Here is a 27,686-nt window from a genome sequence, read left to right on the forward strand (position 1 = left end):
TTATTTTTGTTTTTTTCCCCCCAGGGTGGTGGAGGCAGAAAGGAATGTGATAAAAAAATGTATGGAGAGCAGAGGTTAGCTTTTTCAGGTAGTGAGGCCACCTGAAATAGTAGGGTTAAAAGTAAGGACATGTGGTATTACGTTTGAAGGTAGAACAGAGAGTATCACCAAAGTTTAAAACTTGATGGGTCTCTCTTTACCATGGCAAAAAAGAAACTGGGCCATGGAGAATGGGAAAGAGAAACACTTGATGAAATAATTTTGATTGATGGGTCAGTATTGTCATAAGAAACTCCTTAAGGTATATCAAGTTTTCCACTTCCAGAATGGTCACATTCCTTGAACTATCAACTGAATTGATTATTTGCTTCATTATATTTTCTGTCTAGAAAGCTTCTTGTCACGTGTATGCTTTTTAAGTTTCTAGATTTATTATGTAATAATCTCACCAGAAGAGTTGAAGGTGCTGTATAATAATTGTTTTGATTTCTAAGTACTTCATAGATATGAATTTCCAGAATGTTAGTAAAAGAATACTGAACAGAGGAAAAATTAAACAGGAAGAAAAGGAGTAAAATTTATTTTTCAAAAGTTGTTTACTTTGAATATAAAAACCAGAGAATTTCCTTTATCAAGGAGTGCAGCTTTCGCTATTACTCTTTTGGGGTCACTGAGACAGATGGCACAAGGTGGTTCATTGCATTACACCAAATTTGATATCTTAATCCCTAAGGTGATAAATGAGCCTTTCTAAATGTAAAGTAATGATTCTCTATAAGAAGAGTTGTATGTACTTGTAGGGCACATTAAGAGTTGTAATGCTTACTACTATTACTATATAAGGAAATGTATATATTATAAATATTAAGCATTAGTACAAAATCTTAATATCCCCTGGGAGAATGCCTAATTAAAATAGCCCAAGTCCTGCAGTAAAGTATATGATGAATGTGGTTGTTTACATGGATTCATTTTGGATACTTGGGAAAGAATTCTTTTTTTCATGATGTAACAAAGTTATCAACATTATAGGGAAAATTATGTAAGATGATCCCTGCCACCTTTTTCTCCCCTTGTAGGCGTCTAACCAAGGAAAATGTGAAGCCTTCTGGAAGACAAATTGGAAAGTTGAGCCACAGCAATCCAACCATTTTGTTTGATTATGTACGTTTTGAGGTTAACATTATTTTAAGGGACTTTTCTGTTTGTTATCTTTAAATCAGCAGAGGTGGAAATGAAATAATGTAGTTTTTAAAATGTGTGGTAGTCTTGGGGTGGAACCTTTAGCAAATGGTTATTTCAGAAACGAAACTTGATACACAATATATTTAATACATTGATATATTTTTCTAGTAATATGTAACAGTGCTACTGTTTAAAACACTCTATCAGTCATTTTGATTTATTGAAACATAGTAAAGAGATGGATTAGTTGTTGATTTAGTTATTAGAAACATCTGAATAACATTTCATTGTGATTCAGATACAACACTTTCATATTTTGAGATCTCTAAAACATTTAGCATGAAAGTAGCCTCTGTAATTCCAGAATTCAAGTTTAGATGCCCTGGAATTATTTGCTAATTGGAAAATACAGCCTAACAAAGTATTTTCTAAGTAAATGGTAGAATAGTAGGTTGTATATAAATACAAAATGGAAGGAAACAAATTTTAAGCATTACTTCTTTTGAAAAATAAAAAGTGTAGCCATTATTTAGATAGCACCAAGTTCTCTTTTAATTAGTTAACGCCATCTATTCTTTGTTGCTGTCTTCCAGATCTTGTCACAAATACAAAAGTATGATAACTTAATAACACCTGTAGTAGATTCATTGAAATATCTCACTTCGTTGAATTATGATGTCTTGGCCTGTATCCTTTTGAGTGAAGTAATGCGTACATTTCATTTTTCATAGGTGTTAATGATGAACATTTTATTTTCATTCTGAGTTCCTTTAGAAACTATTTGCATATGATTCTGTTGGCTGATCTGAAGGTGGGCCAGTCAGGAGTGAGTGAGTGAGTGAGTGAGTGAGTGAGTGAGTGAGTGAGTGAGTGAGTGCATTATATAGAGAGACACAATGTTAAGTTTACTAAACACCTTGAAATAGGTGGAATCTGCCTTGCTTGCTGAGAGATGGAAAAGAAGCTAAAAAAGAAAAGTTGGTACTACAGTGTGTGTATTTTTCAATAATTTGTAATAACTTGAAGCTTAGTTTTTCCCAAGATGCAGCATTTGTTGTTGTTTTAAGGGTCTTTGTTAGAGATATAGTGACTTAAAATTATTTCTTAATGTATGAAAGATTGTATCATTGAAGCGTTAGCTAATCCAGAGAAGGAGAAAATGAAACACGATGATACAACCATCTCAAGCTGGCTTCAGAGTAAGTATTTTTATTTTTCCGAGGATGAAATTTTCATCTGTCATGACTACCATTCGATGTATTCTACTACCTGTACTAAGGACCTACTTGTCAAGAGCTCTTTAGAACATCTAGCCACTTGATTTCTACTGAATGTCCAAGTCCTTGGCTGTGTTAGGATGTTTATATGTTATGTACTTCCCAACTCAAGAGGCCGGTATTGGCTGTGGTAGTATTTGGGTAAGCATTGGTAGGGAGATGAAAATTCCCTTCTGGTCTATTATTTTATAGGAATTAATCTTAAAGGAATGATTATCTTTACCATCCTGAGGTTCCAGTCATCTTAAAAGAAATAAAAATTTTCTCTTGTTTAACAAAAAACCTAGTCTTGTTTCATATATTTTTTATTTCTTGTACCTTAGCAGCTAGTTCACTTTTCTTTCAACCTATTGTGTCTGATAGCTGAATCTTGCAATAGATCCTCATTGCCCTTTAGAATCTGAAATCTGTAGAAATCATACAAGTAAGTTCTTTCAGAGTTGGGTCCTTACTCACTGTACTAGCCTCGTCTTTTGCCTCTTCCCTAATATTCTAGGTTCCATTAATACTGAACTACTTGCACTTTGCATGCCCTTTTGCACGTGTTATTCCCTCTACTTGGGATACTCTTCTGTGCCCACTCATCTCCTCCACCACATCTCTACTTGCTCATTAGATTTCAGTTTAGAGGTCAGTTTCTTTGGAACTCTTTCCCTGTTAATGCTCCCACCAGAAGTCAGTATTAGGTGTCCCTCTTCTGTACTCCCATGGAATCTTTTATTTGTCATAGTGATTTCAGTTTACTTTTCTGTGTCCCTCACTAGACTGTAGGCTCCTTGAGGGTAGGACCTAGGTTTGTTCATTTAGGTGCTCAGCAAATAATTGTTGAAAAGGCTGTGGATTACTTGACTTGACTCAGATCTCCTCCTCTTGTCTTGACTGGGGTTTTCTCACTATTCAGTGATAATGGATTGTTGGCTAAAATTGGTCTTTGTCTGCTTCTTGCTCTGGCAATGCTTTACCTGTTTCCTTGCCTCTCCACAACTAGTAGCATGTTCCCAGATAAAAAGATTTTTGTGTGTGTATGACTCAAACGTTTTAGAGGCGGGTGTTTTGTTGATCATACAACTCTATGGAGCGATCTGCAATATCATAAGCCCTGGAATCAGGCCAGATAGGTTTGAATCACTTTTCCATCCCATACCAACTCTGCGACCATGAACAAGTTACCCAAATTTTCCTCACTGATAGGTTTGTACCAACCTGAGATGATTATTGCAAAGATTAAATGAGATAATTAACAAAGGGCTTAGTACAGTGCTTGGCTTATGTATGTATGTTCAATAAATATTAGCTATTATTATAAAATTCCATTCAGTGGCATTAGCAATACAATTATTACAGCCTCATTTTGTTTTAGAAATTGAGTTAGTTGAAGAAATCACACACTTAGTATTGTGTTTTTTTGTTTAATGAACTGTTTTTAAAAAGCCCTATTTTTTAATTTCATATAGGTCTGGCTAGTTTCTGTGGTGCGGTTTTTCGTAAATACCCAATTGATCTTGTTGGTCTTCTTCAATATGTGGCTAATCAGCTAAAGGCGGGCAAAAGGTATTCTTAGCAAATTATATGTAAATGAAATTAAGTAATTTGAGTTCTTCTGGTGGTATTATTGGGATATTGAGATTGCTATTATCCTGAAAATGTATTTGTTACAGTCTTATTAGAATAGTTGCTCACTTATATTGAATTCTGTAACTAAAACTGTAATTTAATACATAAACTTTTTTTTTTTTACAGAAAGAAATGTAATATTTGGCTACATATGTGATTAAAAAGACTAACTTGTTTTGACTACCTGTTAGGCTTTTGAATAAATAGTATAGTGTATTGTAAATCCTCTTAAGACAAAACATATTGTACTATTGATTATTGCTACTGGACAGTAATTGACCTTTACATTAAGCATTTGGTTAACGACATGTTTATTTTGCAGGTGTGGTATCTTTAAGACACTATTAATTATTGAACTTGAACTTTAGAGATATGTAAAGCTTACATACCTTCTGGACAGTGTCCCATTTTCTTTGTAAATGCTGAGGTGTAATATTTTATTCTGGACCAATACCAGTGCTAAAAGTTTGAATTAGTATGTATGGGAATTAAACCTCATCTGCAGTAGACTGACTAGAATCAAGGAACTGAAAATTGTTTCCAAAAGCTTTCTGGTAGAAAATGAAAAAATTTATAAAGCTATCTGGTGTTCCAAAGAAGTATTACCTAAGTAATTCTTGACAGATTATTACTTTGGTTTAGGGAAAACCTTTAAAAAAAAGTACTGTTTAGATTCAGGATTTTATCAGCGTGTCATTCATACTGTGCTCATCTAGTGATCATTCCTATATACTCTATTTACTCTTTGTAGGCCAGGAGAACATGTTATTTGTAAGTCCGTAACTCGGTTCTCTGTCCTGTGAGTATAGTTTTTGTGACCATCTAATTAAAAGATAGTTTAAAGAAGAATTAAAATATTGCATTGGTACTTGTTGCATTCTAATTTGCATGAGGGCCCTCTTCGTTTCAAAAATCATGTTAAGGGAAGTCAAGTCAAGTTGCAAGATAAAACAACAAGAATCTTAGAAAATTCTTCCTTTGTCTATTTAAACTTGCGTCTTGGGTATGTGTAGCTTTCCCTTTGGAAAGACATCTATACTGGTTTTGTAGGAAATAATGTTTTCATTTTATCTTCATTACTTAACTAATTAAAGATCTTGGAAGTTATAAGGTGTTATTTCTGTTGAAAGTCCTAAGCTTTGAGAATTAAAATGCATGATTGTCAACACAGTAATGAATGTGGTTAAGGCTGACCACCAAACTTCCACCTTAGGCCCAAATACCACAACTTGATACTTTTGTTTCCTTCCTTATTTCCTTTCTCCTCTCCTTCCCTCCCTCCATTCCTTCCAAGTGTGTGATTATTTAGAGATGGCTCTAGCCAACAAGAATACATATTGGCCATCCTGTACTGGAGGATTAAAAAATTCTATGAGACATTCCTGGGTCAACTGATAAAAATGGAATAGGAACTTAGGTTAGATAAAAGTATTGTATCAGTGTTAGATTTACTAAGTTGGTAACTATGTTGTGGTTATATAAGAGAATAGCTGTGTTCTTAGGAAACACATTCTTAGGAATTGTAGGGGTAGAACGTACCCCTAAGTGATGTTGCTAAATAAGTAAGTTATTAGGTGGTTCAAAAAATTGTGTGTGTGTGTGTGTGGGTGTGGGTGTGTGTTTGTGTGTGTGGGTGTGTGTCTATAGAGAGAGGGAGGAAGAGAGAACAAAAAATGATAAAGCAAACAGGAGTAAAAGTGTTAATAGGTGAAATTGGGGTAAAGGGTGTATCAGTGTGCTTTGTACTATTATTATCTTTGCATCTTATCTGTAAGTTTGAAATTAGTTCCAAGTAAAAAGTTGAGCATAAACACATTACATGCCCCAAGTATTTTTCAGTATAGTTCTAGGAGTGCAGTTTTTCCATATAAACTGCTTCAGCCCCTCACCCCTATATTTGTGTGCAAATAATTTAGGGATTTTCAGTATGTTAATTACAATATATTCTTACTTTTATGTTTGAAGTTTCAACTATAAACTGTTTCTTATTTTTCTAAATAGTTTTGACCTGCTTATATTGAAAGAAGTGGTACAGAAAATGGCAGGAATAGAAATTACAGAGGAAATGACCATGGAGCAACTAGAGGCCATGACTGGTGGAGAGCAGCTAAAAGCTGAGGTGAGAGTTGCTATTTTTGTCTATTGACTTTTTAAATTCAAAATGTGTGCATATTCTCACAGTGAAGAATCCAAATACGTAAGTATAGAAAACCAAACAAAACCATAGTACCCTTCTCTCCTAACCACCCCCACCTCCCCTTAAAAATTGAGGTAAACTGGTTGTTTTGATTTTTTTTTCAGCCGAAGCAAAGTATAAAAGACAGTAATAGATGTGTAAGAGAAATAAATACCACCTTCTGTGGTCCTTGATATAACTGGCATAAATCTGAACATAGTTATTCTGTTGTTGAATATGCTCCACTTGGAATAAAGAATATTCCTTTTCCTTTGTAAGGGACCGCAAGGTATAAAATGGAGAATGCGCAGAAGTTTTAATTCAGTTATCAGTTATCTTTCAGCCACTGACTATAATCAGTAACACTGTCACTGAAATAAATTTGTGAAGAAAGGGAAGGAATGTTGCAAGTATATGAGTTCTTAATCTTCCTGAACTGAATTGTAACTGAACTTTTTCTTCTTTCTGTCTTCAAACCAGATGGCCTGTGTTATGTACTGTATGCTGGTAAATTTTGTCTTCTTTTGTGCAGGGTGGCTATTTTGGCCAGATCAGAAACACTAAAAAATCTTCCCAGAGATTAAAGGATGCACTATTGGACCACGACCTTGCTCTTCCTCTGTATTTGCTTATGGCTCAGCAGAGAAATGGGGTCAACTTTCAGGAAGGTGGAGAGAAACATTTGAAACTTGTGGGAAAGCTCTATGATCAGGCAAGTTAAAGTGGCTTTTGTATTTATGTGGATTTTTAAAAATCCTAATACGGGAAAATATGGAATGTTATATAATTTGAAAAATGCCATTTTGCACATCATAGGAATGTGAAGCAGACCTAATGTAAAATAGATATTTTGGAAATATAGGGGCTATTTGTGCAAATTATGTTTAAGAGATGGCCCTTGGATAATGTGTTTATATATATATATATATATATATATGTGTGATATATATATGTATATATATATATATATGTGTGTGTGTGTGTATGAATATATATATATATATATATATATATATATGTATTATGTATAAGGTTTTCAGTCAAGCATATAACTTCAAGTTGTTTGCTTTCATATCTTACCTGATTTCTGGAAATCTGACATTTCAATCACAACAAAGTAGATGTGATCTTAATAAAATATATTTCTGCATACTAAGCACCAAAACCTATGATTAGCCTACAAGGTGTTTTTTTAATCACCGACTATATTCCAAGAGAAAAAGAGATCCACATGTATTTTATAAAGTTTTCATCTATCAAGGACAGTAGAATTGACTTCTATATACATAAAATTGTTGTATGTGATTTAGGTAAATATATTCTGCTACTAAAAGTGGTCAAGAATAGTTTGAAACTTGAGATCTTGTTGACTGTTAAAGCCTTAGATTAGTCAACTTTTCAGGGCCTTGGCGTTTATTTTCTTTGTAATGTGAGTATGTTTGTAGATTGTCTCTAAAGTTCTTTCAAGTTGGAACTTTGAATTTGTGATTGTTAACCAAAATATTGTTAAAATGACATATCTTAATCGTTTTGGAAAATGTTTACACTGGTTTTGTAAAAACCAGTAGCATTCGTCTTTTGTCTTTTTTTAAATTTAGTGTCATGATGCCCTGATGCAATTTGGTTGGTTTTTAACATCTAATCTAAGCACAGAAGATTACATAAAGCGAGTACCTTCAATTGATGTGCTCTGTAATGAATTTTATGCACCCTACGATGCAGCATTTTTCCTGTCTAGGCCAATGTATGCACAGCACATTTCGGTAAGATAAATAAATACTCTCTGCTGCCGTTCAGGAATGACTTCAAATTATTTCTTACCTGTTTTATTTGTAAATGCATTTTAGCCTGACATAGATGTAGATCGTGTCTCTTGGAGTTACTCTTTGTTAATACTCAGCTCTGAGCAGTATACAATGAGAATGCCCCTTTAAGAAAATAAGCCTTACTTTTTGTGTGATTTTACTGTTACTGCATCACCAGTTGATCAGATTGATGTCTTGTGGACCCTCTAGAACTACAGCTCTCAAACATTAGTGTAGATGAAAATTACCAGGGAAGCATCTTAAAAACTCAATCCCATGTTCCCAAATTGTAATTTAGAAACTTGAATAGTACCCGGGGGAATTTGTTTGTTTGCTGTTTGTTTTTTTAACAAGCACTAGATCGTTCTAGGCAAATGTGGTACATTATTGAAAAACACTCCTGTTGAATACAGAGCCCTTTTCCTTCACTGATAATATCCTGTCAGATAACTGACTTGTTGATATGCAGAGTGCTTTGAAAGTCATAAAGACAGATGGAGAGAAAGACTTAACCACCGCAAGTACTCTAAAAACTCTTGCAACCTCAGTGGTGTAATACCTGGGAAAGGTGTATTCCTGGTTCTTGTTTTATTTATCTCCGTATAAATGAAATAACAACAGAAGTAAACTAGAGCCTTCCTAGCAGGATAGCCCAGTAATGACTGTATTGAAATTCAAGTAAGGATGTGGGCGAAAGGAGACAGCCTGCCCTCTCCTCTACTCCTCTATGCCACCTGCATGCTTTCCTGCAAAGCAGTGCCCACTAATGGTGATTCACTCTTCCTTTTGCCTTGGGCCATGGCCAGTGCTCATTTGGAAACTGTGATACTTCCCCACTCTGACTGGAGCCCCAGCAGACTCTTCACTTTTGTGCAGGCTTGGATTCTTCCCCTTCTGTTTTATTTGTTGTTTTAAAGTCTGTAACTGTATGGGTTGGGGAAAGAGCTCGGTCTTTTCTCTTAAACTAGGATTCCATGTTTGTTCCCAGTGGGAATACAGGGCTGTGCGGTAGAAGTGGGGGGGGGGAAAGGCCCTGAGAAATTCTGGGTTCTCATTGATTAGGCAATCAGCGGGCAGCTATTCGTATTTACATATCAGCTGCTGCAGTCTCACACTTCCCTTTAAGAATTGACTAAATGCTAATTGATTTAATTATCACTTCAGCATTGTGCAGCAATTCTGTGCTATACTCTTTAGGGGAAGGGGATAAGGCCTCTTCTTCCTCTTAGAATTTCTCAATCCCAAAAATGGTATGCTCCCTTTGCATAGTTATACCCGGTGTTGTTGCTCCCCCTCTTCCCCAAGAAGATCAGTTTCAGCTATACAACAAGGGACCTGATTTCTTGAAGGAGTGAGGTTAGAGGATTGCTTCATCTCAGGAATTCTGCCCTGCCCTGTGCTGTACTGAGAAGTGAACACACTAATCTGTGATAGTGAACACTTTGGCTGCCTGAGGTTGGCTGAACTTTTCCAGGTCAAAAAATGGAGCCAGTCATTCATACCAGTAGCTACCTTTTCTGTAGCCTGTGTAAAATACTGTGTCTTTGTCATTTAAGAATTACAAAAATCTAAACAATAAATGTCGTTTGCCTGTCAGGGTTGAGGAGGAAAACAACTATACAGAGGTGGCTAGATAGCTCAGTCAGAGCTAAGTCTGTTCCCCATTGGCTGTATTCTGTCTTCTGGAAAGGGAGTTCTTGGCAACCTTGCCTGCACTTTGGAGGAGTATCCAACCTCCTGGGGATCCTTGCTTTCGCTTCTTGAGTGAAAGCCTGTCTTGTAAAGCCTTTGATGAGAGAATGAGTATTGGAGGACTGCTGGGTCCCTTCCATAAATTAACTACTGATTTCTCTCCTGGAAATAATTCAGCTGACCAAACACTGCTCAGAATATTGGGCCAGGAAGAGCTTTCTGAATAGTAATTAGAAGTACAGCAATAATTGTGGGTATCAGTTCTGTTCCATAGATCTAGGGTCCCAGTGCGTTGAGCTGTAGAGCTGTTATGCCTCTCCGCTTGACTGAAGATGTGAGCCTGAAGAGGGAGTTAAACTGACTTTAGACAAATACTCATTGTAGGTAAATACAAAGCATAGATATCTTTTCTGATCAAAACTGTTGTTGTTTTTTAACAAGATAGGGACTAGGGGAGTACCTAGTAACAAGTCACCGACTTAGAAGAGGATTGGGGAGATGGGCTATCCTATAACCCTCTCATTCCTATAACCTAATTTTCACTTATAATTATTGAGACTCACCTTGCAATGTGGGTCTGAAAAAAAGGCTCTCCCCCATTTCATATTCTAGATCTTGTCTAAGTCAGGTTGCTATAAACAATCTTATGCAGGTTGTTTCAACCCTATGCTATGTTTTATTAGAACCTTAGATGATATCATTCTGCTCACATAGAGTCATTATTATTTACTCTTGATAGTACCTACCCTCAAATTTTTAAACCCTTTCTTATCCCAGCTGCTCTGCTCTTAGGTCTCTGTTGTAATTGGGACCTCTCTCTTGTAAGCAATGTTCTTCATAGTCACCTGTGTAGTCTCAGTAGTTATCAGTGTGCTTTCTAAAATGGGGTGGGAGGAGGTAAATCTTCTCACTTCCAGAATAATTTTAAGATTCTCAGAGCCTGCTTGAGATACCGTCTGGAACCAAAAGCACTTGGTATTTCTTCAGTCTCGTGAGCCTGGGGTATAGACATACTTAGGAGGGAAGGCAGCTGGACTGTGGGGAGTCAAGACTGTTCTGCCATGATGGAAACTGGAAGTGGATCCTTTGACCTCTGACCTTCTAGTTCTGGGTTCCATGTTTAGCCCAAACAATGAATGATTTAAGTGTTTTTCTAACATAAAGAAGAAACTCTTTTTGGGTCTCCTCCTAGGTTCATCTTCAGGATTATGCCTAACCCAAACAAAATTTTTTGGGTGAGAGCTCTTGTATCCTCAAGAGACTGAGGGACATGAGACAATTCTTTGTATTATATATATATATATAGAGAGAGAGACAATTCTTTGTATTATATATATATATAGAGAGAGAGAGACAATTCTTTGTATTATATGTATATATATATATATATATATATATATATATATATATATATAGCATAGAGCATGGGTGTGGTGAGTACTTTGTATTATATATATATACAACTCTACTTTGTATTATTTTCTTCTTTGCATTTGGCATGCACACTGTAGTGTCCCATCCTTTACCCCTCCCACCCCCCTCTGGTACTAACAGGTTCTTCCCTTGTACAACTAAGAGTATGGCCTCCCTCTGGCATGCCCCCATCCCCCATCACACACCCCCTCAAATTAGGGTAAACCAATCGGGCCACAAAATAAAAACCCACCATAGTGTCAGTTCCCACACCCTTTAAACTCTAATATACCACAGCCATTCACAGGAAGTCGTGTTTAGCTTTGCAGTCTAGTGACCAGTTGGTTCCAGTTTGCCAGGGACGTCCTAGTACTAACACTAAAGTCTTGCATCCCTGGAAACCTCGTAGTCACTGGCAAAACTGGGCAGTTGGTCACCCTACTTATCAGTCTTATGATAAATTTTTCATAACCTTTCTTAGCATTGATCCAGCTTCATCAAGAAATTGTAACAGGCAATATGGGTATGTGTAGTGATAACACATTCTGTCCAGATTGGCTGTTATTAGTTCCATTCTGCCTCTTCGTTAGTGTTAAGACCCGCTCCTTGGTTCCCTTGACTATCTCAGAAGCCGGAGTGGAAACCCTGTATGTTTAATCTTTGTGCAGCAGTAAGAGAGAGTATGGTTGGGGGAAAGGGCAAGAGGCACACATACCTATCCCCTTACTGAACAGGTTGGGTTCAGTAACAATTTCCTGAAAAGCTCCTAATGAGCACCCAGGAGCAAAGATTAGAGCAGTTTCCAGGGATGATTTATTTTAAAATCAATGTTGGTAAGGAAGTAGAATTCCTACAGCTGTTTAGATTGGTCATCTTTTGACTCTTGAAAAGGGAACATAGGTTTTTATACTATGAAAGTGACCGCTGTAAAAATGTGTGTGTGTGTGTGTGTGTGTTTATCTTTAGTCAAAGTATGATGAACTTAAAAAATCAGAAAAGGGAAGTAAACAGCAGCATAAAGTTCATAAGTACATTACATCATGTGAAATGGTGATGGCTCCTGTCCATGAAGCAGTGGTCTCCTTACATGTTTCCGAGGTCTGGGATGACATCAGCCCTCAATTTTATGCCACATTCTGGTCATTGACGATGTACGACCTTGCAGTTCCACATACCAGCTACGAACGGGAAGTCAATAAACTTAAAGTCCAGATGAAAGCCATTGATGACAATCAGGAAATGGTAGGTTTTTGTTCTAGTAGCTCAAGTGTAATAACTTTATGGTATTAGTTCAGCATTTCCCATAGTTTAAACTTGTACTAACAAGCTATGATCTTCTTGCTACATATGTTCTTAAGTGGGTTTAGTGGTGACCTCTCACTGGGTAGGAGCATGGGTATGGATGAGTACTTGGAAGTTAGCATCAGTCAAAAGTTTTTGAGTTTGCTTTTCTACTGAGAGCTGGGTTAGCAACTTTACATGGTCTGTGTGATCATTTTACAATTGCAATTGCAAGAGCAATAGGAATTCCTAAAAGGAGAACTCTTTCGGAGAAGACTTTACTGAAGAGGTAAGTCTTGAGCTGCATGGGCCTTGAAGGTACATTAGGTTTGGAAATTTGGAGGCAGACTGGCCACTCTAGAGCTCCAGCAACGGTGTAAAGTAGTCTAAGGTTTAAGGAGACCACTTCTACTGTAGTGAATTGGCTTAGGGATAATTTGAATAGAGTCAGATTATGTAGAGCAATGAAAGTTAGAAGAGAAGGCTTGATAAAATTGAGAGCTATTTTAAATTCCTGAGCAGGGAAATAATAATGGTAAAAATGGTACTTTAGAAAGATTACTTGTGACAGCAGCATAAAGGATGCATTTAGTGGGGGAAACGACTAGCATTAGGCTGGAAACCAGCAAAGTGGCTTTTTGGGTATTTCATTGTGAGAACGTAGACTGGTGGAGGTATACTGGGAAAGCACAGGACTTGTAAGCAATTGGGATTTTGGAATGAATAAGAAGGAAGAGTCAAAGGTGATTCCATGCCTTAGACTAAAAGTACCAGTGTTGGGAAGGTAGCCTGTTTTGATGGTGTATGAGGACTGGATGACTTTGTCTTAGATTTGTTGAATGGAGGTAAACATCCGTAAATATCCCTGTTGACATAATATATCAGCATTTATCTCTGCTTTTAATTAAAAGAAAGGGAGGTAATGTGCCTGTACTTAGAGAAGTATCTAACTTATACTTTGTAGCCTCCAAATAAAAAGAAAAAAGAGAAGGAGCGCTGTACTGCCCTTCAGGACAAGCTTCTTGAAGAAGAAAAAAAACAGATGGAACATGTACAGCGAGTTCTACAGAGACTGAAACTGGAAAAGGACAACTGGCTTTTAGCGAGTAAGTTAGAATGGTTACATTCCTGCTGCTGCTGAATTACGAAAGCAAACCTTAATAATTCTGGAGGTGTTGAAGTGTATTGTGTTTTTATTTCGACTCAGTGTTCACTATCCCAATTTTTGGTTACTCATAATTCAGAGTCGACTTCATATGTTCACTAAATGAACCGATTTAGCTTGCTGGCGAAATTAACTTACAACTACAATATTGGCAGCTTATCATTCAACTTTTCTGTATAAAATCACACTTCTGGAGAAATTACAGGTAGAAAAATATCCTCAGAGTGAAAACAAGTCTCATCCCAGGCATGACCTTTAGTTACAAACTATAGTTTGTGGTTCTATAGCATTCTCTACGGTAAAATTAATATGTTGTTATTATGTTTAGTGGCTTTGAGGCACTTGAGGACGAAATTTACCACTTAATATATTCTTTCCTTATTTTTAGAATCTACCAAAAATCAGACCATCACAAAATTTCTACAGCTGTGTATATTTCCTCGATGTATTTTTTCAGCAATTGATGCTGTTTACTGTGCTCGTTTTGTTGAACTGGTGCATCAACAGAAAACTCCAAATTTTTCCACACTTCTTTGCTATGATCGTGTAAGTTCTTTTCATTGCAACCTTTAAAAAAAGTCTCACACAAAGATAGCTAAACATTATAATCTATAGAGGTGTTACTGTGTGTCTGGTTAAAAGCATGAACCCAAGAGCCAAGTGCCCTGAACTTGAATCCTAACTGCCACTTTCTAGATACATGATCTCTGGCAAGTTTTTAACCTCTTTGTGCCTCAATTTTCTTATCTGTGAAGTGGGATAATAACACCTGCTTCATAAGATTCTTGTGAGAATCAAATGAATCACTATACGCAAAAGTACTTTGAATAGTGCCTGATATGTAATAAGCACCTCTAGTTAATCTTTTAACATTTGGGTTTATATGTTTGTCATAATAGGTAGAACTCTCTTCTCCACTCTTAACTTTACCCTCAAAATACACCTTTGCACCTACATAAAAAAGCAGGGACGCTTTTCAGTATGATCACATTCACAATTTTTTGCATCTGGCTTTTTCTTTGTAATAAATTACTGCATTTTCATGGTTTAAAAATGTACTATACGTTACAGCATGTCAGCTGCCTATTTCTGTTTTCTATTAGCCTTTTCTCTCCTTACTGTTCCTTTAACCCCAGGTAGTATCTGTGTCTAAGTCTCTGTTAAAGCAGTGAATGATGTAATAATAATGGTAGTTTTTTTCTTCTGTCATTGTTAATCAGCTTTTTAAATAAAAATTTTGTTGTCATTGCTTTATTAATGTGCTGTTCCCTCACAAAAGCCAAAATATTTAAAGGTCTCAGAAATTGTGCGTATCAAAGGGGACAATACATTGTGACTAAAACTTATCTGTTAGTTAATTATGATTTGCTATAGCATGATCTTTTAGTATTTTGAACTAATTTTGACCTTGATTTGTTTTTATTTTTCAAATATTTTTTCTTGTAGGTTTTCTCTGACATAATTTACACAGTCGCAAGCTATACTGAAAATGAAGCTTGTCGATATGGGAGATTTCTTTGCTGCATGTTAGAAACTGTGACCAGGTGGCACAGTGATAGAGCCACATATGAAAAGGTAGGACTAATAAATATCATTATTTTATCCATGTCTCTAATAGCCACTTCTAGTAATTGCTAGGTTGTTCAGTTTTTAAAGGAAACTGAGTTTAAGACTCAGCTGTAAAACAATGTTTAAAATTTAAGCACAATTTGTTCATTATTAAAAAGTGCTATTTTTAAAAATCCTACCTTATGTTGACATTCCAAAATTAATATCATCGACTAAGCTGAACCATCCTATGAACACTACCTATCATTCAAATACGCATCACGTTTTCACATGGAATCATTAATCTAGTCTACGTAAGTTTCAGCTTCTGCTATTTTGAGGAACAGAACTTTTCTTTGAAAAGTAAACCTTTTTTTCCCCTTAGGAATGTGGAAATTATCCAGGATTCCTCACTATATTACGGGCAACTGCATTTGATGGGGGAAATAAAGCTGATCAATTAGACTATGAAAATTTTCGTCATGTTGTACATAAATGGCATTACAAATTAACCAAGGTAAAAAAAAAAGAATTTCTCAAAGGTGTTTTTTTCTTCTCCATACTTAGACTTTTATAATGACATATCTTAAAATGTTTGTTGTAGGCATCAGTGCATTGCCTTGAAACAGGCGAATATACTCACATCAGGAATATCTTGATTGTGCTAACAAAAATACTTCCTTGGTACCCAAAAGTACTGAATCTGGGTCAGGTTTTGGAAAGAAGAGTACATAAAATCTGCCAAGAAGAAAAAGAGAAGAGGCCAGATCTATATGCATTGGCTATGGGGTAACACAATTATACTTTAATGTGATTTATGAGACTGGATGACAGAAGGATTCTGAAGACTTTAAAATGATTTAGTGTTGAAGTTTATCTTCTGCCTTACCTCAGGAAATTATGGGAGATTATGCGTTCATGTTCCCACAGGCTGGTGAGAGTTGTCACTTCCAAGTATCAGCTTCCAGTCTATACTGGATGATAGTTTCAAAAGTCACATCCAATATATCTTGGTTTGAAGGAAATGTCATTTCACCATCAGTTAATCAGCTCATCGATAGCAAAAAAAAAAAAGCGTCTTCATTTAAGGATTAGTTTACATTGAAAAATTTTTTTTTAGGAGAGGCTTTTATTGAGAGATACAGTGAGAGGACAGAGCTCTGCCAGGAGGGGACCAGAGAGCCTGGGGTGGTGCTTGTCTAGGGCATTTATAGGCAGTTGAGGATTTTGGGGAACTGATAAAGGGCTTAGGGGTGTGGACTTGTTAAAAGTGGTCTTAGGATGTTTGTCCTTGATGAGACATTAAGTCTCTTTTAGCATGCTAAAGTGAATCTTACACATGATTGCAAATGATTAGCATAATAAAAAACAGGCTACTTTCCTTTATCTGGGGAATATGAACTGATCTCACAGAAGAATGACTCTAGAGCTTAATGTTTAACACAGAGTTTTGGTAGGGGGTTTCCTTGTATGTAGTTACATTGCTCTGAGTGTAAATATCCTGCCTTGCTTTTTCTGGAGGTCCTCACCCTACTCTGACTACACCCAAGGTCCCTGTCTCATTTCCCCCTCTACAGATAGAGACCCTAGCTGCTGCTAGGAAAAGGGGGCAATGACCACTCTGGCTGCTTCATGCTGAGAGGGGGTGCAGTAAAGGGTGCAGTTAGGTCCCCATCACTGGTCAGTCGAGAGGGCCTCAGAATATGGGCACTTCTATTCTGGGTTCCATTTCTATTACTAGTTTCAGTTTTATGGCTTCTCCAAGGCTATCCTGGACAAGCTCCCAAAGATGGTGCTGGGGTTCTTGTTCGCAGAGTCAAAGAACAAACTTAGCAAACACCCAAGGTAGAGCCAGGGAGAGGCTTTTATTGAGAGATAGAGTGAGAGGACGGAGCTCCTGGCTCCTGCCAGGAGGGGACAAGAGCCCTGAAATTTTTATTTTTAAGGAAGCATCTAGGGCTCCTATAAAGACCTTCAATAACACTGAAAATTAATATTTTTTATTTTCTGGAACCAAGTAGCGGAGTGAATAACTTGATAATTTTATTCTTTTAAACCCCATGTTTGTATTTTTTTATTTGTATTTGTATACTTAAACCCTTTGTGTGACCTCCAGCTACTCGGGGCAGTTGAAAAGTAGAAAGTCATACATGATAACTGAAAATGAGTTTCATCACAAAGACCCCTCTCCGAGGACTGCAGTTGCCAGTGTACAAAATGGGCCTGGTGGTGGGCCTTCTCCATCATCGACAGGAAGTGCATCTAAATCTGATGAAAGCAGTAATGATGAGACTGGTATGCTTGTTTATCGAAATTTATAAGTAACAAACTGAAATGTTTTGTATCACATGACAAGTAAAATGAAAGCTTAGTATTACTTTTTATTCCCTAAGTAGGAGTATGTAACTATCAAAAAGTAATCAGCCCTTTATTTCCTTCTAATTAATCTGTAATCATTTTGCTGTGAAATTATAGTTTATTTACATTTAGGGAGTGGTCAAATAAATCCTTACCTTTATTTCAGATAAATCAAGGGAGAGATCTCAGTGTGGTGTGAAAGCTGTTAATAAAGCTTCTAGTGCTACACCAAAAGGAAATTCAAGCAATGGAAATAGTCGCTCTAAAAGGTGGGAACACTGTGCTATATGTCAAAATTCTGAATTCTTTTTATTTCATTTTATTGAAGTGTCACTGATATACAAAATTCTGAATTCTTACATGATGAACCTCATTAGACATGAATGAAAGGTAGTTGAATGCTGTGAAATGAAAGTCATCTATGTTGGGCTTTGAAATTTTGTATCTACCCTTGCTTTGGTTATGTGCTTACCATCCTCATTATGTTTTGTATAAGCTGAGACTGACTCTGTTTTCCCTGCTGTGGCATGCAGGAGAAGGTAGGTGATGAAGTTAAAAAACATTTTAGGATTAAGTGTTTGCTGTAGACAGTCTGGGTAAGGATTATTTACATAAGAGAGGCCTGTGCTGATTTAGACCAGCAAGTGATTCATCCAGTCAAGTAATCCACTTCCTGATAGTAGCACCTTCAGTTGACTTGTGGGATAATTTTTGGTTATGTTCATTTGTAATCTCCCAAGGTTATGAACATATGCAAGAAAAGGGCCTGACATCACTTAAATCATTCTTTTTAATCTGCTCTTCATGAATTTGGTTATTTATTACTTACTGGATAAAGAAGTACTTTTTCATTTAAAGTTGTTCTTTAGTTTTCAAAGGGCTACTCTTCTAGAATTTTTGAAGCCACTAAGAAACCTTTGTTTATGATTTAAAACATTCCATGGAGTGTATTTTATGACCATTTGTCCTAAAATCTCATATTTGTATTCCTAAGCAGCAAAGCTGTTAAAGAAAATGACAAGGAGAAAGGGAAAGAGAAAGAAAAAGAGAAAAAAGAAAAGACTCCAGCTACGACTCCAGAAGCCAGGGTACTTGGTAAAGATGGTAAAGAAAAACCGAAGGAAGAATGGCCAAATAAAGATGAGAAAGCAAGAGAAACTAAGGAAAGAACACCTAAGTCTGGCAAAGAGAAAGAAAAATTCAAGAAAGAAGAAAAAGCTAAAGATGAGAAATTCAAGACCACCGTCCCCAATGTAGAATCAAAATCTGCTCAAGAAAAGGAAAGAGAGAAGGAGCCATCCAGAGAAAGAGATATAGTAAAGGAAATGAAATCAAAGGAAAATGCTAAAGGAGGAAAAAAAGCACCAATTTCTGGGTCCTTAAAGTCACCTGTTCCCCGATCAGTCATTGCAGTGCCTGAAAGGGGCAAGTTTACCTTTCTTTATATTTGTTTACCTTTGCATGTTGTAATGCATGGTTGTTTTCAATTTCCTTGTTTTGGCAAGTTATCTAGGGACTTTACTGGGGGAAGTAATACTTAATTACCTAAAAGTTGGTGGGTTTTTTTTTAAGTATTTGGAAAAAGTGGAAATATACCTTATTGTCACTATTTCTTTTTCCCAACAGAACAAAAACGCTACAAAATTGATACACACCATTCTCCATCGTATTCCTTGACAGTAAAGGTTAGTATAGCCTGAGGAAGGCAGCGTCCATGTTAGGCTCACCTGTTTGGAATACTTGTCCTGACTTCCTTCAAGTCTTGTGCCAAGTATTCACTGGAGCCACTGGAGGTTTTATGTTGCATTAGAAAATGAAATTTTTACGTATTGGTGGACTGATATTTTTTCTTATAGAGTATTTTTATTAGAAAAATATTAAAACTTCAAGGACCTAGCACTAATTTTGTAGCATTTCAAAGTGCAAGAGAAATTTTACCCAGAAGTGCCTCACTGCTTAAAGCAGTCATTTTTGGGGTGCAATGGTAGCTATAAGCAAACGAGTCTTTTCAGCAGAATGAAGCATATTTTTCAGCATAAATATTGAAGAATTTATAGCACTGAAGACTTCCTGGATGGTACAGGATAAACAAGATACCTCTGAATTCATCAAGCTTCTTGATGAGCATCCTACCGATGTGTGCCTTCTAAGAAGGAGTCTTGAAAGGAGTTCCATTTTAAAGTCTCCTTGGTGATCAGTTCTCCTGTAGTTGTGTGTATTCAGTGAGCACGCAGCTTCTGTTGTATCTTCCCCTGGAGGTTTGTTTATACCCATTGGTTTCCCAACAAGTTGAACCTTGCGGTACGATAAAAGCAGATGTGGCATCCAGTCCTACCACCCAGCAGAGAAATCCCAGGCATTCAACTGCAGCACAAAATCGTGGGTGTAGACTTCTTGAAGACTCGGGGTAGCCATTCCTTGCTCCATATTTAATTTTAATTCTAAAGTCATCTAATTTCATGGAATATTTGAATTTGCAGTATGTTGAACTTTTAAAACTGTAAGTTAACTAATTCTTTGTCAAGAGCACTGTGGTGGAATACTCTAATTGGTTTCTTTTTTTTAAGTGCTTTTTTTTGTGGGAGGTATGAGACTCACCATCAGAGTCACTTTGCAAAAAAAGTGATTACTCTCTTATGGAATACCTTTTTGTTTTCTTGTTACTGTAATGCCACTGAGTTTTCTGGCAAGGATAAAAAATGTGTATGGTAGAGTCACAACTGAAGTAAAATTTGAAGCCTCCTGATTACAAACTATGAAAATGTAAGATAATGTTGTTCTTCCACAGTGACCTCCACTATTTTAAACATTTTGTGCAGAAAAATGTTTTGCTTTCTTAAGACTCTTAATATTACTTATAATAAGTACAGTATTATGAAAAATGTGGCATTGGCATTTATTTTTGAATTCTGAGCAGAGAAAGAGTTTTGTTACATTGAGTGCATACAATTGTTTTTTCAACATTACAATTCCATTACATGGTTTTGCTTTTGCTTTTTATTGTTGATATTCGTATAATAATGACATCATAAGATTTATCCTTGCAAGAAGTAGCTGGTTTATTTCCAGCTTACAGCCATATTTCCCAAAGTTCCTCTGGGTTCTGAGAACTATGGCAGCTCACCTGTCATCTCCATTCATTTTCTGCAGGACAGTATCATCGAACTCAAGAAGTCTTCAGCAAAGGTTTGAGTCTTTTAAAATCATCACGCCTAAGTAAAACAAAAAATTATTTACTTCATTTATTTAGTAGATGACCCTCGCCCTAGTAAGTGTTCAGTACGCTAATAGAATAACCTTTAAAAATTCCTATTACAAACAATGGATGAGAGTGGCCTCTTTTACTGAGATTGTTACCAAATGTGTGTGATGTGGGGACATTCCTATAATCTCTCCTTACTTGCTGTGTTATGCATTATCCTATTATGCTTCAAAATCTGGAAATAAGTTTAACATTTGGGGAATGGGTTGTTGGTTTGTTTTGGGGAGTTGATTTTGTCTTTAGACAATGCAAAAGACCAAAAAATAAATTTGATGCATTCACACAACTTTCTAAAAAGTGAGCCCATCTCAATCCATAAAAGTCTTATATTATTGCCTCTGCCAAGCTACCTTTTTGGCAGTTGTGTAATATCAAGAAATATGGTTAATGTAAACCAACCTTTCTCCAGGAGTTGAATACTCAACTTGATGGTTGTGTTTACATGTCAGTATTAAGTCTTGCCTATTATTCTACTTTCTTGAGTATTCTGCTACGAAGAATAATGTGCAGTTTGTGTATCTTATTACGAGTTCATTTTATTGCAGTTGAATTGTCCATTTTTCCTGTTATTTTGTCTTTATGGTAAAACTTGTACCCTCTTTTCACTCTGCTTTTCTACTTTGCCTCCTTTTCTATCTGCTAAGTATGATTTCTTACTGGTGGACCGATGCAAAATGAAATTTTGAAACAAAATCAGTTGACATTACTGCTTTTAGCTCTGTAGCTTTATAATGAAATATCAATGGCAAATGAGGACTAATTTTTAACACTTTAGCCAAAGTGCCTGTGTTCTGAACTCATAGCATTGTTTTTAGATTGTCCTGTCCTGTATTAATCAAGACTATCAGCTGTACTGCGAATGCTTTCTTTTAAAGTAACTTTTTTATTGGCTGAATTAAATATGTATTGCAATATAGTAGGTTTTCATAACCAGATTGTTTGTGTTAGTCTTAACCATCAGTGGCTTGTGTGGGCTATTTAAAATTCATGGATTAACAATGTTACCTTGTGAGTATTTATTCCCTGAAACATACTTTAAAGCAGTTTGAAAGCTGCTGTTACAGGTGACTGGATTTTCTGATCGTTGATGAATATTATAGTTTCTTATATTTGTGAAAATCTTTTGAAAATAAAACCTATGTGAGATGAACATGTGTTATCTCATTTCGTGCTATAACAGCGCTGTGAGGTAGATAGAGCAGGTGGTAGCATCTTTTCCGACAAACTAAGTTCTTGATCCTTTCTCAGTGGCATATAAGTTGTTAGTGCCAAATCTTGGACTAAAATTAAGGTTCCTCAAATGTTCCTACCACAATGAAAAAATGCTGCAACAAAAATTATAGCTCCTTGATCCTTAGCACCTGCTTCAACAGTAGTTGAAAGGGTTCCTAGCCGCTGTAGTGAGTTCATCTTGTTTAAATTACACTGATTCAAGTCGGTCTGTCCTCCCCCTTTTAAAAAAGATGGTGATTTTTGTGGGCATTTAAAATTCAGTAGTTTTATTCCACATTCAGTCAGAAAAATTAGAAAATGGCATATGAATACGCTTCTAACAATTGTGAATCAACCACTTTTCAGGTCCTTAGTGCTTAGTATATAGTACCTTGACAATATGGTTAGGTGATCAGTAAATATTTGAGATGAACTCTTAATGCCTTTGGCCTTTGGTCAAACATCCAGTGTTTACTGGTCTGCGTAGGAGTTGATGTTGCGTTTTCATGTGTCTAGGAAAATTTAATAGCATATGAATGTCTTTACAAAATTTTGCTGGGCTTTGATCTCTAAAATCGATGCTCTATATAAACTCACTGTTTCCTGGGGTAGCTCTTACTTTTTAGAGGATTTGAAAGACGTGTGTCTGTTTTTTCATGTTACCTTGTCACTCATACATATAAAATTGTTTCCCTCCTTTGTTTAACCTTTTAGTTATGTTTTGTCCCTGGGACCCTCTTTTTTATTAAATTATTTACTATTTTCACCTTCTAATCAGTGGTAAAAGTAACATGGACTTGTCCTTTCAAGTAAGATTAATTAAAGGGAGAAAAGCCTAAGTCTAATTCAGTATCTAAATCTTTTCTCTCAGTTCACCTTTTAACCCCCAAACTCCAGCTGACATATTTCCACTTTTCGTCAGTTATGTTTTCACCTAGCTGTTCCAGCAGCTATACTGATGAAGAAAGTGTGAGGAAAGCTTGTTACTTTAACCAGGCTGCTCTGTAATGTTTTTTATTAAGGCCTCATTGATATACATTCTTATGAAGGTTTCACATGAAAAACAGTGTGATTACTACATTCACCCATATTACTGAGTCCCCTCCATGCCCCACGAAGTCACTGTCCATCAGTGTAGTAAGATGCCACAGGCTGCTCTGTAATTTAAGAGGGCAACAATAACCACCTTAAAAACAATTCAGCTTTGAATTCTGAGCCCATCTTTATACATTGTAGCCTAAGTAAAAGCAATGTTCTCTTAAACAGATTTTGAATTATCAAATTGTTTTTTGGACCTAATGATCCCAATGCCGAAACTAAAAGCAAATCAGAAACAAAACCCAACAATGCTACATGCAGATCACTTTAACAAATCAATGATTTTATTTTGCAAACTTGTATTGAGTACTCACTGTGTGTACAAGGCACTGGGAAGTGTGTAAAGGTAGAAAAGACATATTAGCTCCCCAATCATATGGAAACTATGTATGGACAAAAACAAAAGCCATGAAATTGATAGGAAATAACCTATCACAAAAAAGTTTATATGAAATAATACAAGAGTTCACCGGAAATTGAGTTGAAGGATGGTTGAAGTGTTAATGGCTTTTGAGCTGTCTTTAGTCTTTGGAGATTAAGATAAAAGGGAGCACCTGAGAACTGCTGGGAAGGACAGGGTGTTAGGAAGCAGTGGTAGTCACAACACGAATACATTGAATTGCTTCATAGTAGGACATAATTGTGCAAAGATTGTGAAGAACTTGGAATGTCCATGCTAAGTTGTATGCATTTATTCTCTATGCAGTGAGAGATGATATGTTTTTGTAGAAAAGGGTACTGTGATCCAAACTGTTCTTAAAGGTTAGAAAGAAGAAATAGAATTGGGTACATTTCTAAACTAAGAATTTCTAGTTTTCTCAATTCCTTGCAATACAGAATTCAAGTTAGACAGTTAAAAACTTCATTCTTGTGGAGGCTGTGTGTGCATGTGCCTGCTCATTTGTAATAAAAAAAAATTTTTTTAATCAAGAGAATTGGGCAATACTTCCCTTAGGGAAATCCTTGAGTATTGCAGTAATATATAATTTCCTTTGTCAGTTTCATAAGTAATATTAAGACATGAATAAGCATTACAGTTATAAAATCTTGAGTGTCATTTAGGTCATTATACCCAGCAGGAGTACCTTTTGGACAAGCACTTTGATGATTGTTTCTCATTCTCTTGCTCTTTGTTATTAATAAACATTTTGTCTATTTCATTTGATCAACAACTTTTCCACAATGAAATTTTAAAGAATCTACTTCTGCGTTGCTATGGCAGTATTTCTGAGCCAACTGAAATTGGAAATATTTGATGGTGTTAAAAAATGTGTTTCTTTCAATTTTCAGACTGATGGTTGTCTCTTTTCATATATTCCTTTGAATATCAAAGGATTTCCTCATGTAAAAATACTTGACTTTTGCCTCACCTTTCTTTTCATGCCTAAGGTGTATCTAGAATTGTGTAGTTACGTAATGAGTTCTAGTCCGTATTCTGCTGACTAATACATATAATGTCTTTAAAAAGCTTGTAGCACAGTTATAAGTGCCATAAGGTTAGACATCTGATTACTTCCTTCATATTTTCTTTTATAATGGATTTCCATATTAACAGCTTGCATAAGTAAGGTCATCTTTTTAATTATTTAAAGTTAGCATATCTTTGATCTTTGTCTGTTTTTATTGCCTCTGGGCGTTTTGGCAGAGAAAGAATAGGCAGAGAACATTATTTCATCATTTTCCAGTCTTTTTGAGTTGTTTCATCATTCTCAGATGACGATATGGTTTTCTGGGCTATTTAGAACCAATAGTTAGACAAATTTCATAGTCAGTTGTGATTATTTGATGTAAATTGGGGCACTTTCTGAAGTAAAGAATGTACAGCCTTTACATTTGTAAAAATAATTTAGGATAATCTATGCATGGTGTATGCTGAGGCAGAAAAGACCAGTAAACTTACAGCTTGGTTTTATTTTTATACTTCTGTTCACTGTCATCGATTGCCTATCAGTGGATGGGAAAACTATTCAAAATTTCTATGATTGTGTAGAGGCTTGTATTTTTTTCACAGTAGAGAAAGTCTAGTTACTATTTTTCATATATGGACTCTTGTAATGGTAGTTACAGGTCTTCATAATAGAGCTGTATAAGGAACTGGAGCTATTTACTAATTTACAAATTTACTAATGAGTCTCAGTTGAGGCAAGAATTCACTGATTGGGTTTAAATGATCATTTTTATACGGCCAGGAATCGAAATCTTTGCATAATTTGTGTCCTGCTCTTTTTATTTTACCTCTCATAATCCAGACTGCTGACCAGTTTTGACTTTGGGTCTAACTACCAATTATCTTTCATTAAATAAACAATCAAGCAAATGATGCTAATACTGGCAAACTAATAATCTTTAGTAATATTGCCTTAATTTAACAGCTCTACATTAATCATGCTCCACGGCTGTCCAAGAGTAAGGGGAGAGAAATGGACAAGAAAGATTTGGACAAGTCAAGGGAAAGATCCAGAGAAAGAGAGAAAAAAGATGAGAAGGACAGGAAAGAGCGGAAAAGGGTTTGTAATTTTTTTAAAACTAGTTTGGAATGCTATTATATACAGTAGCATGTTTTGTTGCCTTTTTAAAAGTACTAGTTTGTTGCATGGCAGTCTGATAACTGGTATTTTCATCTTAAAGTGTGAATCTTCTGCAGTAATAAGCATCTTCAGCCTAATAATTTCTGCCAGCTCTGCTTGTCTTTCATGTCATTTTACCAAGTATGTGAAACTATGGCAGATACTCTCCAATGCTAGTTAGCTATGCCCTTCTTGTGTAAGAGTAATATTTTATTAAAACAAAAACATAAACTCTTGATCAATGTAGTTCACGATTCTTGGTTCTAGGATCGCTCAAACAATGACCGTGAAGTACCACCAGACTTAACCAAGAGACGAAAAGAGGAAAATGGCATAAGTAGGTAGACTTATTAATACTTTCAAAGCAGTCACCACCCTCAATGAGAAGAAGCTTTCATGATTCTTTTTTATAATTTTAGTGGGGGTCCCAAAGCGCAAAAGTGAAAGTCCGTGTGAGTCTCCTTATCCAAATGAGAAAGACAAGGGAAAAAATGTCAAAATCTTCAGGCAGAGAAAAAAGCGGCGATTCATTTAAATCTGAAAAGATGGATAAAATCTCCTTTGGCAAAAAGGTAAATTAGAGAAACAAAGGAACAATATAGTTTTTCTTAGAAAGCCAACTCTGAAAAGTTAGCAAATACTGAGGGTTTTTTTGCAGTCACAAATAGTCTGTTAATTATTTGGAGGTGGGAAGAGGAGGCTTTGAGGGAGGGCAGGTTTTTGGGGAATTAGAGGCAGTTCAGTCCCAAATTACTGGGAAGGTAGAATTGGTTTACTTGTAAAATTCCTTTCCTCTCCATTCCACTCCCACCTAGTTCTCTGTTCATGGTTCAGCCTTTCTTTCTGTGTTCTCTTTTTTCTCTGCCAACAGTGCTTTTAGTTTCTCTTCATTCATGAGATTAAAAGATGGTCAGATGTATTCTCCCTGATCCTTACATTGTCATAAAGTCTTTATTAACCGTGGTTTTTAAACATATTTCTATAACATTTTCTCCTGATAAACTTGTTGGCAAACTTTTTTTGATTTTCAAATTAGGTAGTGTGCATTTTCTTAGATACTAGTGGATGATATTCAAAATATATCTCATGCATTTGCCATAAAGTAATAATTTAGTAATAAGCAAGTCATTACAAAAGTTTAAAGTGTTTATTAAGCATTATTATGGTACATATTAAAAATGTATTCCATATATTAATAGTTTCTTAAGTGGGAGTCTGCTCCTTTTAATAAGTATTTTTTCAATTGAGGTAAAATTCACATAACATAAAATTAATTATTTTGAAGTGTAGAACTCAGTGACATTTAGTATATTTATAATGTAATGCAATCATCTCTAGTTCCAAAATATTTTCATCACTCCAAAGGGAAACCCCATACCCCTTAAGCAATAATTCTCCATTTCTCCCCTCCCTTTAGCCCCTGGCAACTACTAATCTGCTTTCTGTCTCTATGAATTTACCAATTTTGATTATTTCATATAAATGGAATTGTATAATAATGTAGACTGACTTATTTCACTAGTCATAATGTATTGGGAATTCTTCCATTGTGTAGCATGTATTAGTACTTCGTTTCTTTTTCATGGCTGAATAATATTCCCTAGTGTGATGTACAACATTTGTTTATCCTCAGTTGATGGACTTCTGTGTTGTTTTCCACCTTTCGGCCATTGTGAATAGTGCTGCTATGAACATCTGTGTGCTGCTGTGAAGTATTTGTTTGAAAGCCTGTTTTCAGTTCTTTTGTGTGTATACCCAGAAGTGGAATTTCTAGGTTACATGGTAATGTTATGTTTAACTTTTTGAGGAATTGCCAAACTTCCACAGTGGCTACACAGTTTACATTTCTGCAAGCAATGTGTGAGGGTGCCAATTTCTCTACATCCTTGCCAACACTTGTTATTTTCTGTTTTTGTTCTGCTTTTTATTATATCGATCCTCATGGGCTTAAAGGGGTATCTCATGGTTTTGATTTGCATTTCCTTAATGGCTACTGATGTTGAGAATCTTTTCATGTGCCTGTTGGCCATTTG

At 35.9% G+C, this 27,686-nt stretch overlaps 1 protein-coding gene across 1 annotated transcript in view; it reads left to right on the plus strand.

Annotated features, from left to right (window-relative positions):
• Positions 1-26,188, plus strand: part of LOC118926481 (THO complex subunit 2-like) — a 105,623-nt gene extending 79,435 nt beyond the window's left edge. Inside the window, 20 exon segments of the mRNA XM_057496714.1 lie at positions 1,080-1,164; positions 1,779-1,872; positions 2,304-2,384; positions 3,917-4,013; positions 6,078-6,195; positions 6,785-6,964; positions 7,851-8,015; positions 12,129-12,404; positions 13,408-13,549; positions 13,997-14,154; positions 15,055-15,183; positions 15,542-15,673; positions 15,761-15,945; positions 17,273-17,451; positions 17,681-17,783; positions 18,512-18,939; positions 20,606-20,700; positions 25,459-25,593; positions 25,921-25,990; positions 26,073-26,188. Coding sequence (XP_057352697.1) covers positions 1,080-1,164; positions 1,779-1,872; positions 2,304-2,384; positions 3,917-4,013; positions 6,078-6,195; positions 6,785-6,964; positions 7,851-8,015; positions 12,129-12,404; positions 13,408-13,549; positions 13,997-14,154; positions 15,055-15,183; positions 15,542-15,673; positions 15,761-15,945; positions 17,273-17,451; positions 17,681-17,783; positions 18,512-18,939; positions 20,606-20,700; positions 25,459-25,593; positions 25,921-25,990; positions 26,073-26,188 — 2,968 coding nt within the window.
• Positions 26,189-27,686: the final 1,498 nt, after the last annotated feature.

This window comes from Manis pentadactyla, unplaced genomic scaffold, assembly GCF_030020395.1.
Source record: "Manis pentadactyla isolate mManPen7 unplaced genomic scaffold, mManPen7.hap1 scaffold_289, whole genome shotgun sequence".
Classification (NCBI taxonomy): Eukaryota; Metazoa; Chordata; class Mammalia; order Pholidota; family Manidae; genus Manis; species Manis pentadactyla.